The sequence below is a fragment of the Micropterus salmoides genome, unplaced genomic scaffold (assembly GCF_014851395.1).
Source record: "Micropterus salmoides isolate LMB-PRFRI ecotype aquatic unplaced genomic scaffold, ASM1485139v1 Ms_hic_scaffold_1, whole genome shotgun sequence".
Taxonomy (NCBI): domain Eukaryota; kingdom Metazoa; phylum Chordata; class Actinopteri; order Centrarchiformes; family Centrarchidae; genus Micropterus; species Micropterus salmoides.
Genome location: NW_024040040.1, coordinates 13074636 through 13088717, shown reverse-complemented (window position 1 = coordinate 13088717; position 14082 = coordinate 13074636). Strand labels below are relative to the sequence as shown.

Genomic DNA, 14082 nt, shown 5'->3' with positions numbered 1-14082 from the left:
GGCATAGGCAGTGCAGGCCCTGATCATTACGTGCTCATTGTTTGTACTTTACTTAGTAAATCTTAGCATAGTGCACTAACCACAGGGCTGTTTTTGAGATTTCAACTCTAGTTGAAGTGTTGGCAAAGTGCTGATGCAATTTAATCCATATGATTCTGTTTAAATAGGACTTAGGTTGGAGTCACAGTGCACTTTAATTCATCCCTGAGGTGCTCATTAGAGCCAAGAATATTGAGATATGCAACTCACTAAACCAATGAAGTGATCAGTCCTCCAGCTTATTCGGGGTTGGATAATTAAATTGCTTGGACATCTAAATCTTACATTTTCACTGATTGTTTTGTAGATTTTAGCCGTCTATTAAAAGCTTTTGTCTAAACAGATGCAACCTGCAAGATGTTTTGCTGCAGGAAGGCCAAATTGTTAAGCCACTGGTAACTTTAAGCATATAAAGTAAAATTTCAGATGTCACTTATCACATGTTTTTAGCAGCTTCAGGTTGGTTTAACAAGCAAACTAAATAAGGCACATTTATTTAGGAAGTATTTAATGTGACTTGTTCAGCTTGATGTAGCCCTCATCATGTTGACTGATGTGTCAACATGTGATGAGAAGAGAGTATCTTCAGTGCAGTTTAGGACTGCAAATAATGAAGATTGTCATTTGATTAATCACTGAATGCTTTAGTCTGTAAATGGCATAAAAAATATTGTGCAGAACCCAAGGTGACGTCTTCACATTCCTTTAGTTGTCCAGCCGACAGTCCAAACCTCAAATATGTTAAATTTACAGTAAAGGGAAAAACAGAGACTAGCTGCAAATCCTCACATTAGAGAAGCTAGATCTGGGGACTGTTTGGCTTTTTTTGCTTTATAAATCACTTAAATCACGTAAACCATTATAATTAAAATATGTGCTGGTTAGTTTTTAACTAATTGTATTTGGGTTAATTGTTTCAGAGCTTATATATTTAACTAACCACAACCCACAGGGATTTGTTACCGGTTTATCAGGTACACCTGTGTACAGTTTTAGGCAATCCCTTGCAATAGCAGGTAGTAAAACATATCTTTGTTTGGCATTCTAGTTTTTTAGACATTGTGTTAGAGTTGGATACCTTGAATGGTGATTGCCATAGTTGGTGTGCTATTTTGCATTGCATATGAAGATGTCTGATTAATGGAAATGGGATTGGAGTGACTGTCGTTCAGCTGGAAAACCCAGGGGTGAAAGCCCCCAGCTTCTTGGCATCCACTCAGCTGAAGTGTCCTGAAGCAAGACACTGATTTCCTGCTGGGATCAATAAAGTATCACATTACTGTGTGTCATCTTAATCTGTTTTGTAGAATAAGATATCAAGAGAGAAATGTTTGTGTAGGTTGTCTTTAGCTTGAAATATATTTAAAGTAGTATCTGTGTAGTAGCACAGAAACAGCACTTGTGAAGGTTGTCAATGACCTCAGGGTGAACTCTGATTGTAAAAATGTTTCCATTCTTGTACTCCTTGATCTGACAACTGCCTTTGATACAGTGGACCACAATATTCTTTTAGATTGTCTTGAGAACTGGGTTGGTATCTCTGGCACTGCCCTGTCATGGTTCTATACCTATCTGACTGGCAGAAGTTATTTTGTTTCTCTGTTCCATTCTTGGTCCTTTACTGTTTGTTTTGGAAAAATTATCAGTGATCATGGAGTGAATTTTCACTTTTATGCAGCTATATTTATCTGTTGCACCAGACAACCCCAAAGCTCTCGACCACTTAGTGGAATGTCCGTTCCGTTCCATTTTGGATTAGTCAAAATTTTCTTAAACTAAATGAGTATAAGACAGAAATTCTTGTGGTTGGCTCTAAGACACAGAGACAAATTATTTCAAATTAGGGGTGCAACAACTAATCGATGTAATCGACAAAAATTGATTATTAAATTTGTTGCCAATGAAGCATCTGAAGAGGAGGCGTGTAACCTTGTTGCTCTGTGGATGATGAAGACTCGTCTCGGTAAGCTAGTTAGCGAGCTAGCTTCACGTTAAAGCTGTGTTACCTTACGTTTTCTATACAGTTGGTCAATTTGATTGTTACAGTAATGGTGCTGTGAGTAGCACATAATTATGATACTCAACGGCCGCGTTCACATTCCAAATGTGCCCTGACTTTACAATCATAAACAATGCATCGCTCATGGCGATGTTCCCAGCTGGAGAACGTGTTGCTGCCGAGTGTGCAAGATTAGACAACACCGGACAATTTCATAATAAAGAAGAGAAAACAGTTCTCCTGTCTATGCGTGAGGCGGCGGGTAATCCGCCCCAAACTCCCTTAAAAAAATCCTGGAGTTTTGTGAGTTGTTGAGTTGTTGACTATTTAAATGCTGTGAAACGCTGTCTACTACAAAATCGTTATTATTGATCCCCTCTTGTAAATTTGGCAAATGTAATGCATGACGTTATTTCTTTCTTTGTATACAGTGTCAGTTTGTCCCGGGTTGTTGTACTGGCGTGAAAGCTGCTCCATCACTAAAACAGCTGATCAGCTGCTTATCAGGACGTGATTTTAGTGGAACTTTCTTTTGCTGCAGCAGAAACATTCATTAAAAGATGCATTTTTGAAAACAGTATTTATTTTATTGTCTTGACTGTTAATTAGCTCATGCCTAAAACAACCTCAGGATAAATTTAAAGGCTAATAGCTAAATGAGAGGCATTGTGTCATTTTGCGATCCATAATCCGAATAGTTGATTATTCATTTCAATAATCGATAGATTGAAATGCCTGCCTGTGCAGGAAAAGAGTGTTGTTAAAAATCTGGGTGTCCTTATTGACTCACATTTTAACAGTGTTACAAAGGTTGCATTTTTTCATTTAAGAAATATTGCCAGAGTTAGACCCCACCTTGCCTTGGAAGATGCTAAAAAGTTGTTGTATGCTTTTGTTTTTTCACGATTGGATTAATGTAATGCCCTTTTTACTGCTGTACCCCAAAAATATATTAATAGAGTACAACTAATTAAAAATGCGGCAGCAAGAGTTTTAACTAAAGTTTTAGCTTCTCTCCACTGGCTTCCTGTAGCATTTAGAATTGATTTTAAAGTTCTTTTAATTGTTTTTAAAGCACTTCATGGTTTAGCACCTTCTTATCTATCTGACCTTTTATCGAATTATGTTCCAACTCGCTCTCTCAGGTCCTCTGATGCTAGTCTTCTTAATGTCCCAAGAACGAACAGTAAAACGTTTGGTGAAGCAGCTTTCTGTTACTATGCACCAATGGCTTGGAACAAACTCCCATTATAAATAAGAGAAGCAACCTGTCTTGATAGTTTTAAGACGCAGCTCAAGACCTACTTTTATGCCTTTGCTTTTAACTGATTATAGTTATTCTTTTGCTTTTATCTATTTTATACTTTTATATTGTATTTATTTCATACTGTAGCCCTGGCTGCTACCCTTTCCCAGTTTTAATACCTGTGTTTTTGTGCTTGTGGATTATGTACATGTTGCTATATTGTAAGTTTTATTCATTTCTTTATGTACTACTTTTTGCTTAAGTGCTCATGATGTAAAGCACTTTGAGCTGCATTTTATGTATGAAAGGTGCTATACAAATACAGATTATTATTATTATCAGTGTCATGTTGTGACGCTGTGTACACAGTTGTTTTTTTTACTTTGCCCAGCCTAAATAGTATAATAATCATCATTGTTTTCTTTCACTAGAGAACGTCTTGTCTGCCTTTTGAACTTTCCTCTCCATGTACAGTATATGCTCCTTTAAGGTGTCCACACACAGCAGATCAATAGTTGTGAATGGATGGTTTAAAGTTGAAGTTTTCTTTCAGACTACAAAGCCAGACTCTACAGGGTGGTTTAAACAAACCTGAGTCCTCTTCTGGCTTAAGTAGAGAAAAATATTTTCTTCCAAAGCTTCAGAACCTCCTGAGGGTATCTCTGCTCTAAATTCCAGTTTGCAACAGGAATGCTAATTTCCCTGGTAATATTCAAAGGGTTGTTCCTCTAATTTGCATAAGGAAGCACTCTGGATTATTGTTGCTTAGACATTCACAGTTGAACAGCACTGAACTTTGTTGAACTTGTTAAATTAACAGCTTTGCACTTGAGCTCAGTTTGGGCAGTAGAGCACGCAGCACTTATCTGAGAAGCCTTCTGTTGAATCACATTTTGTTATTCCCTTTCAAAGCACATGCCTCTGTACAAATGAATGAATAGACAATTGTCAGTGTTTCCCACAGAATGACATTGTATCTGTGGTGCACAGTGGATGACTAGCAGCTATATACAGCTTTCTATCCTCCACAACCCAGCTGTATTCTAACGTTAATATAGCTAGTCTCAGAGATTGACAGCGTTGTTAAGAACATAGATACTTAGTTAACTTGAATGCATCAGTCTTGGACGAATATATGCATTTGGCATTCATGATACTAACCATTCAATTCCAGATTGATTCAGCACATGATCACATGATTCAGATTGTGCATGAAGAGGAGGGGCTATTCAAAGACGTGTCCGTTGTCAATAGCGGCTTTCACACTGCCTTATTTTCCAGAGTCGGAAAGGGGACCCAATTTGATCCGCCTCTGAGCCGGGAACGCAGCCGGCATGCTGGTTTTGTATTACGTGTAAGGGTGTTTTTCTACGCCGCAGTAAAGGCAATGAGTCTGTTTCATCATCATTGTGTTTCCTGTTATTTCTGACCATTTGATAAACAAAAATGTTACAACAGTTAATCGAAATTTTATTGAAATCACAACGCAATATGGCCTTTGGTCATTTTCAAATTGCAGTCAATATATGTATATATTTTTATAGTCACATACACGTTGCGAAATCCATTCTCTGCTTTTAACCCATCCCTCAAGGGAGCAACTCCACATATTTATCAGTGTCTGGTTAATGGCACTGACTGAAGAACCTAACATGTTTTTGATTGTTTCATGGTGGTTTAATAAACATGTCCACCAACCTGTGGCTCTTTACACATCCATGACACAGAGAGCAGCAATGTAACCTGATCTCCATGTTTTTATAGAGTCCCGGCTTTTATTTTATGAGAAATCACAAGATGTCCTCTCTCTCATTCGCTCTAGCTTCACAGCGGAGCGTTCTGGTCCATTCACAACAATTGAGCTTAGGTGGCTTATCCAGCACCTGCCACATGTGTTAAATATAGTGGCAGAGAATGAGGGGAGTTGAATTTAAGTTGGTTTTCTGCTTGTTCAACAATTATTAAATTGCTATTAAATGCATTCAGATTTGAATTGCTATTTTTACTCTGTTTTATTGTTTTGGCTCTGGTGATTTTCCTTTGGTGCTGGCTTAAACCTCTTTGAGACACTCCTAAAATTCCTCTATGCAGAAAAAAAAACAGAATAGGATTCACCACTAACTCATATCAGTAACATTAATGCCAGAACTTTAATTTGTTTACACGTTAAACAATCATTTACTTGGATTCAAACCATTTGTGGCCACTAAATATTTCTGGACATGTTGCTGTTGATTTCACTGTGTTGGAAATCATTATGGTGTTGCATGTTAGTAGTGAGGTTTGCTTAATGTAATGGGTTATTCACAAAATACTTCAGATGATGGTGTGGAGAAAATTACCGGTGTAGGCTTTACTGTATGCTACTGATGATACTGTGCACAATGACAGACCAGATGAGATGCAATTTACTTGGCTCGGGGTTAGAACCAAGGAACAGCACCAATAGTTTGCCTACCTGAGAAACTACAAATTATGTTTTGGGACAGACTGAGTTAATGATGCTAGATGCTGGCCACAGCTAAAGAGCAAAATGCTGCTTTAAGCAAAGATGGTTTCTCTCAGGAGAGCAGTACTGGTGATGTTGAGTCTGCAGCTACAGATGTGTCTTGTCCCTGTTTGGGAGAGAGAAAAAAACAGAGGCCTGAGAGGAAAATGGGCTCATGGCCAGGACGGATGTTACAAATCCACGTAACAGCCAGTCTTTGATTTACATGGAGCAGAGAGTTTAAATGAGCCAAGGAGCAGTCTGTAAAGATTGCCACTCTGGGCTAATGTTTGATGACTGCCGCTCTCGGATGTGAGCCATGTGTGGGCGTTTTGTATGAGCCCACTCAGCACAGCTGTGGTGATGTCAGTATGGCATGCGGCCTCTCAGCTTAGGCACACACACACACAGACACACCCTCTCCCTCTCTCTGTACTTGCTCTCTTATAATGCCTCTGTACATGGCTGAAACGGTAATTAAATTCTTTATTTTCCAGAAGATGAGATGAATTGCATTCTAATTTAAATAGCAGCCCCAAACCCCTTTCACTTACAGTATACATCTGTTGTAGAAACACCCCATTCAGGAATTGATTCTACTTGTAGCTCCATTGAATTGACAGCTACGATAACAAATGGGGTTGATACATAAAATCTGGCAAGTTCACCAAACCCCACCTCATTGCTTAATGAAGGTAATGAGTTTTATTGACACACATTGGATCAGTGCCAAGATGGCCTTACCTTCATTGCATCATTTGTGTCCCTGTGGTTGCAGCCTTTGACTGCCTCTTAAGGCCCATGCAGACTACACGATTTTCAGCGTTGGCCAATGGCTGTGCCGTTCACACTACACAACTTGCCGTCTTGTGACGGGACTCTTGAAGTCGTTGTGGCATTCACACTACGTGATTGATCGGTGACGGGGTCACATACTACACGAGCTGACAGCGACTCTGTCACCCGACACTGGTCTCCAAACCACGTTTTGTCAAGAAAACACACGTGAAATGTGAAACGCGAACCTACACACGAAACAGCTATTGATTATTATTATAAAGATTCCAACTATAAACACAAAAAATCTGTGTGAAAGAATGGATTAGCACTTTCAGGTAGCAGGGACTCTCTGTGCTGCAGAGAAAGCTGAGGGGAGTAATAATTGTTTTGCGGTGAAAAAGTAGCTGCCTGCTCTGCCAGCAGCCTGCTCTCATTGGCTGGATGTGGATGTCGAGTCGGCCGACTCCGCCAGATATTTGGCATGCTAGATATCTGGCACATGTCGGCGATGTGTCAGAAATGTGTCGGGGAGCCGTTTTGATGCGTCATTGAGTAGTTCACACAATAACGACTGCCGACCGCCAATCAACCGCTGATTTACCCCCGATCACAGCCTGACAGCGGCAAATCGGGCTAAAAATCGTGTAGTGTGAACTACGCTTTACTAGGGAAGTCACGGGCGGAGGTGTCAGAAGCTCCATCATGCCCTCAAGAAGCACCTCACACCTCTGAGGCCCTGTTTGTAATAAGAAACACAGCTGCTACAGCACGTCAACCCATGAGGGCAAAGGTCAGTGGGGTTGTCGGATCATAGCAGGACTTCTGTGAAAGTGCTTGCTGAGAAGAGTGTTGTTTTACGGTTCTCGCAGCCCAGAGCGTACACATGCTCCCTGCATTTGTCTGTTTGGGTTAATCATTGCGGCAGATGTGTGAGTAAATCAGCTGCAGCTCCCATCCATACTCAAAACATGCACACAGACGCTGAAACTGTTGACTCTGACATTGTCAGGCAAGTTAATTTGCTAATTCAGTTAATGGCAACCACTTTGCTTTAGCAAAATAGGTGTTGGGGTGTGTGTGTGTGTGTGTGTGTGTGTGTGTGTGTGTGTGTGTGTCCAGTAGCATTGGTTCTGCCTCTGAGGATTGTAGACTTGGGAGATGTAGAGACAGCTGTAACACGGTAGGGGTGTGTGTTTGTGTGTAGCTCTCAGTGGGCAGGAGACAGAAATTGTGCAAATGTCTCAGCTTTCAGTGTCTGTTCCCACCACTTTGTTATGGATTTAATCTCATGCTTGGAAGAATTAGAAATCATTATCACATCTGTGAGACTAATGAAATGTGTTATAGTTTCTACATGGACTTGACCTGTGAGTTCATGTGAGGAGTGTCTTTAATGTGGCTTGGGTGGTGGGGAAATACTTGTAGAAGGTCTGTAGGAGGGTCCAGGGTTGTATACAACAGTTTCATAAGTAGTGTTGCACTGATTAATCTGATGACCGTTTAATCTGTAAATCAAAGACATCTGATTATTAGTCTATGGATTTATTAAGTGAAAAGCATGTCATTGTTTTTTACATTAAATGCATGATGCATTTATTTCTTGAAAAGTAATAGATAAATAAATATAGATAAATTTTAAATGCAAAAGCCTTGTTATTGCAGCTTGAATTGCAAGTTATTCTAAGCTTTTGGGTGGGCTGCCATACATTGGACAACGTCTGGGTAGGCAAGTCATGGCTAGACTTCTTTGTTCACCTTTTAATACAAAATCTTGAAAATGTCTTGCATTCGGTTGGGACACCGGAAAGGAAAACGTGCCTTTTATAGCTTCCATATGTCAGCAGCATTGCAGTTATATTAGGAAACACAACATTACATTGTCTGCCACCTCAGTTGCCCAGGAAGAAACCTTGAAGCGTAGGTCTCCCTTGCTCAGGTTTCTATAATAAAGCTTTTATTTGAGCTTTTACAGCTGTGCTGCACATCACCGCTCTATAATTCCCACTGGCATGAGCACAGAGGCTACGTTGCGTAGCTAACCACCCACTGTAAATCCAGAATATTCTCAAAAATGGCACCCTCTGCCCATTGCACTAGGCTGGTGTGGCTGTGTGCATATGATTATGTGTACAAATGTTTCTGGTAAGTGCTGATTGATCTTGGGGCTATTCCCGTGTTTTAAATCTGAGAAATCCTGTACGCGCAGGATTGGTGTAGGTATCTGTGACTAACTTTGTGTGTGTGTTGCAGGGGCCCCTTCAGCGTGGTGAGGCGCTGCATCAACAGGGACACGGGCCAGCAGTTTGCTGTAAAGATCGTTGATGTGGCCAGCTTCACCTCCAGCCCCGGCCTCAGCACAGAAGGTGAGGAGCGCAGCAGACCTGGTTTGCACTGTGGCTGCATTTAAATCTTAGTGTTTGCTGTGCATTTGGAGCACCAGATGGGTGGCTTTAACAGAATCAGGACAGGAGAGGATAGTTGTCAGGGATGTTGTCAATCACAGAGAATTACTGACTTACATCTTTGACCACTAACTTGTTAAATCGTTTCCTGTTCTGTAATGGAAACGACACCCACCTTGTTCTCCTTGTCAGTTAAAACAAATGTTGAGAATCATTTACAAATACTATTTGGCTAAGATATCAAACAACCAGGCACACAGGTGTATAATGGCATTCTCACACACAAATAAATGAGGCATAATGTCACACATGCTGCACCCAGATGAACTGATGAACTGCATTTGTTTGCCTGTGTGTATTTGTTTGGGGGGGGGGGGGAGAGGGAGAGAGAGAGAGAGGGAGAGAGAGAGAGAGAGAGAGGGAGAGAGGGGGAGAGAGAGAGAGTGTTGGTGCTAATGTTGGCATTCACTGTGTGCCATCTGCGATGCCCCAGTCAGAGATTAGCCTGGTTGCCAATAACAGCAAGTCAAGGAAATAACAAAAGTGGAGATTTATATCAGTGTTTCCCAAAACAAAGCCTGTGTCCTAAATAATTTTGGATGTTAGTATGTTATTATCCTGAAAATACATTTACTGAAACCCGAAGAGTTTTTCTAACCTTGTAAATTTGGATTTGTTTGGATTTATGTTGTTAGTCTCCTGAGCCACTCCCAGCATGTAGCATGCGCCCTGTGGTCAGCTGCACCACACATGTTAAAATTAGCACAGTATACATAAGTAATGAAAAGAATATGCAGAAGTCATCAAATAGATAATGGGTAGGACTTATGATTGTCCACTTTCACCACAAGTGTCATACAGCAAACATCAGACCAACAACATCACCAGACAACTGCTTTACCAACCAGACAACTGCTTTACCAACACAAACATCACCCGAGTGCTTTACAAGTTATACTAAGGTGCAGCTCCCCGACACCCAGTTAACTCATGAGTGTGACGTTACAACCCAAACTCATGCCCAACAGGAAGAACAACAAACGCACGTGTGTACATTTTCAGGTGAGGACTGTGGCTTAGCCTTCAACTCAACAATTTTCAATTTCAGTTAAATGCTAAAGTTATTGTTACCTTGTCTGTGGTCCGCTGGCATAACACCGGGGGCTTTCTGATCAGATGCCGTTGTGCTGTTGGCGAGGCGACATAAGTTTCGTTTTATGGTGGACAGACCGTAACATTACAGAGTTGTTTTCTTTTACCTTGAAATAATCCCATACTGTGGACACTTTCTTCTTTGTCCATCGTTATTTTCTCTCTATTCCTCCACTTTGCATACAGTGCCATCATAATCACGTTGTGTTCACACAGCAGAAGTGCGATGTGCAACAGTAATAAATGTCTGTGCAAAACAGTGTGCTGTATAGTTAAATGGATTAAACGAAGCCTCGATGCAAAGAATTTGCATAGAAAACGTTACAGCTTATAACGTGAAGTAACACTGCTTTAATGGGAAACTAGCTCGTTAACTAGCTTACCGAGACAAGTCTTCATCATCTACAGAGCAACAACATTACGCGCCTCCTCTTCAGATGCTTACTGCGCTGCAGTAACACCTTCACCACCTAAAACCTCCAGAGTGTGGCAGCACGTCACTCTTCACTCAGCCAAAAAGGTTGTGAACTGCAGCGTCTGCAAAGCTGAGCTTTCCTGGAAACACCGAAGCATCTGAAGAGGAGACGCGTAATGTTGTTGCTCTGTAGATGATGAGTTAAGCTAGTTAACGAGCTAGTTTCCCATTAAAGCCGTGTTACTTCACGTTATAAGCTGTAACGTTTTCTATACAGTTTGATACACAACGGCCGTGTTCGCATTCCAGATGTGCCCTGACTTTACAGTCATAAACGATGCATCGCTCATGGCAACGTTCCCAGCTGGAGAAGTTGTTGGTGCCAAGTGTGCAAGATTAGACAACACCGGACAATTTCATACTTTCTAAAGAAGAGAAAACAGTCCGCCCCAAACTCCCTTAAAAAATCAGAGTTTTGTGAGTTGTTGAGTTAGGGGAAAATATATAAATGTTGTGAAAAGCTGTCTACTATGAAATCGTTAATTAATAATTAATTATTATTATTATTATTATTATATTATTGACCCCCTGTAAATATAATGTATGACGTTATTCCTTTCTTTGTATATGGTGTCAGTTTGTCCCGGTGTGTTGCAGAACTGGCGTGTAAACTGCTCAGTCACTAAACAGCAGATCAGCTGCTGAGATCAGGACTTGATTTCAGAGGAACTTTCTGTTGCTGCAGCAGAAACGTTCATTAAAAGATGCATTTTTGAACAGTATTTATTTTATTGTCTTGACTGTTAATTAGCTCATGGCTAAAACAACCTCAAGTTTCATTTAAAAGCTGATAGTTAAATAAGACGCATTGTGTAATTTTGCCAGTCATAATTCGTCGATTATTCGTTTCAATAATCGATAGATTAATCGACTATCAAAATAGTCGTTAGTTGCAGCCCGAATACTAATCTGTATAAATGTAGGAGTTGTGCCTAATGTTTATTAGTATACTGTTTGGTAAGTAATATTTGGAGCAGCCGCAACACAGTATTGCTGTAACGTGAGTCTGAACAGACCATGTGCAGTTGCAATGTACCAATCTGCTTGTGTATGTTGCAGCCTACAATAAAGATATTCAAAGCCACACTGTGTTTTTTTTCAGATGTGCAACAGCATCCATATATAGATCTATGTGTATAGAAATGTTTTTAGCTATGTGAAAATGCTTCTCACAGCAGCAAACTTTGTGCCATTGTTTACCCTTCATAACAGATATTTAGGGATAATGATTATTTCCATTATTGATTAATATGTCGATCATTTATTTTATTGATTAATCATTAAGAAAATACTGAAAAATGTCTGACATGTGTCCAGAGCCAAGGTGAAGGCAGTGTCAAGGTGACTGATTTGTGGTAGGTTGCAGCCAGTGAATTGTTTTAACATTGTTGCCTTTTTAAAAACTTAATTGCACAATTAATCAATTATTCAAATGTTTGCTGATTAACTTTCTGTCACCTGGCTAATGGACTAAACATTTCAGCACTACAAATTCTGGATTGTCAGTTATCGTAGTGTGGGAGTGGTTCTATTGTGGTTAATTAATGCACAAGTGAAAACCATTATTAAATAACTATTGTAGTGTTTTTATCTTGAAGTATCACGTTTCCTGGGATATTGTAAAATGACGCATCATAAGCTGAAATTTTGACTGTCCTAAATATTAAGTCAATATTCAAACATCTAAACTGAAAGTTTCACCTTAGGTTAGAATTAACTATCTGTTTCGCACCCACATATGTGACATTTTTTTAGAATCACAAGAAGAAATAAGCAAGGGGCCGGCAAGGTAGAGAACTGGATTGCAGCCAGATTTGGAGAGTGGTTTCCTGAGACCACATACCATAGCTTATTAAGAAAGAATCTGTGTCAGCATAAATGTGAGTGAAAAGGAAAAGTTGCTACAAGCCAAGTAACGAAAATTCGTAGATATGTATGTGTGAGCATGTCAGGGAGTTGGACGAACAAATGATTAATAGTGTAATTAAGAGTTTGAGAGTATTGAACAAAAGCAGAACGAGTGAAGGTCTGGCTTTGTAGAATTAAATAAAGATGAATATAGAGAGTGAACTGGTGAGCGCACTCAATCAACATTAACGCTTTATGGGTATTGAATTTCAGAGAAAAATCCAATAGTGCAATTTGCAGTATTATCGGCTAGATGTGTGTTGTAAGTTTAGGTAATGAACATATTGGAAATGTAATTCATCAGCACCCGAGACAAACTAACCATAGTGCATGACCAAGCACTTTTCAGTGTGACTTCTATAAGCTGGTTTTGTTCGACTGTCATGCGAAGTACATCTGATGCAAATGGTGCAAAGACCTGTTCCTCAAAACTATCACATATTAGAGAGTGAAATTATTTAACATTACATCACAGCGCCTAGTCTAGCATAGACCTTCCATGTAAGAATTGATTTGGAATTGGCTCAGTGATTGGCATTGGTTTCATTCAGACTGTTCCAGTCCTTTCTGGCTCGCTCCCTCTGAGTGGTTTCCTCGTTGCCGTGCGGACACTGGGCTGCATTGTTGAGTTCAAGAATAGATAGTCAATGAGGCTCATCGAGGACGAGCCTAAAGAGGAGAGAAGCGAAATAATGAAAGCAAAGGAACAGTAGAATGGGGGCTCTGTAGTGGGGACACAGTGTCGTTTCTCTGTGTTGCATAATGACACTGGTCTGTCACGACACAATGAACACACACACAAAGATCAGACTTGCAGATGGGGAGTGGAGTGTGTAAATGAGGTTTTTATGGAGTGAGGAGCTCAATAACAGCACATTACTGTCCGTCTGTCAGTATGTCTTATCACTTGTCTCGCCAATTGGTAGCCATGCTATTCAATATTGTGTATTTCCTTTTCTTTAAAGGGAGAAGACGCCTCCTAACAGTGTTTTCCCTTCAGTGTTGTTTCCTTTAACGCTGCAGTCAAAGACAAATAATGCCACACAGTCATGTTGTAATTGTATATATTGTAATTACATCTGGATGTGGTGATAATGAGAGGGGATGATGTTGATGAGTGCGAGCCAGATGTGCATTTAAAATGGGATTCTAGCATTGCTGCATCTGATGTTGCTCGTCTTTCTGCTAGAAACCAGCATGTCGGCTAGTTTATCTGTCTGCCCAACATGTTAAAACTCACCTTGCTTGCTCAGGATCTATGAACACTGGAATCCCTCTGTCTGTAAATGAAACACTCTGTACCTCCCTCTGGTGGTGAAGTTGAGATGCGGCAGGTCTGTTGAGGTGTGAAAAGAGGAGGGTGGCGTGTCACCAAGGGACGTGAAAGGAATTTAACAAGGCACCAGCCAACCACAAATGAGCATCACAGCAGATAAGCCATCGTTCTTTCTCAAATAGACACCAGGGAGCTTTCTCATCTGATCATCAAGGTCATCTGATGTCTTCTAAACTAGGTTTACATTTGTTTGGTGCATTTGAAAGATTAATGAGTTGGATCATTTCAGTGTGTTGTGGATAAATCATGATTTACAG

The 14082-nt window shown here is 40.2% G+C and overlaps 1 protein-coding gene across 7 annotated transcripts in view; it reads left to right on the top strand.

Moving 5' to 3' along the window:
- The window catches only part of LOC119902312 (peripheral plasma membrane protein CASK-like), a 55651-nt gene that overhangs the window by 5398 nt on the left and 36171 nt on the right, over window positions 1-14082 (top strand). For all 7 annotated transcript variants that reach the window (XM_038718451.1, XM_038718425.1, XM_038718469.1 and 4 more), the window contains exon 2: window positions 8803-8915. In XM_038718451.1, coding sequence (XP_038574379.1) covers window positions 8803-8915 — 113 coding nt within the window. The remainder of the gene's footprint in view (window positions 1-8802; window positions 8916-14082) is intronic.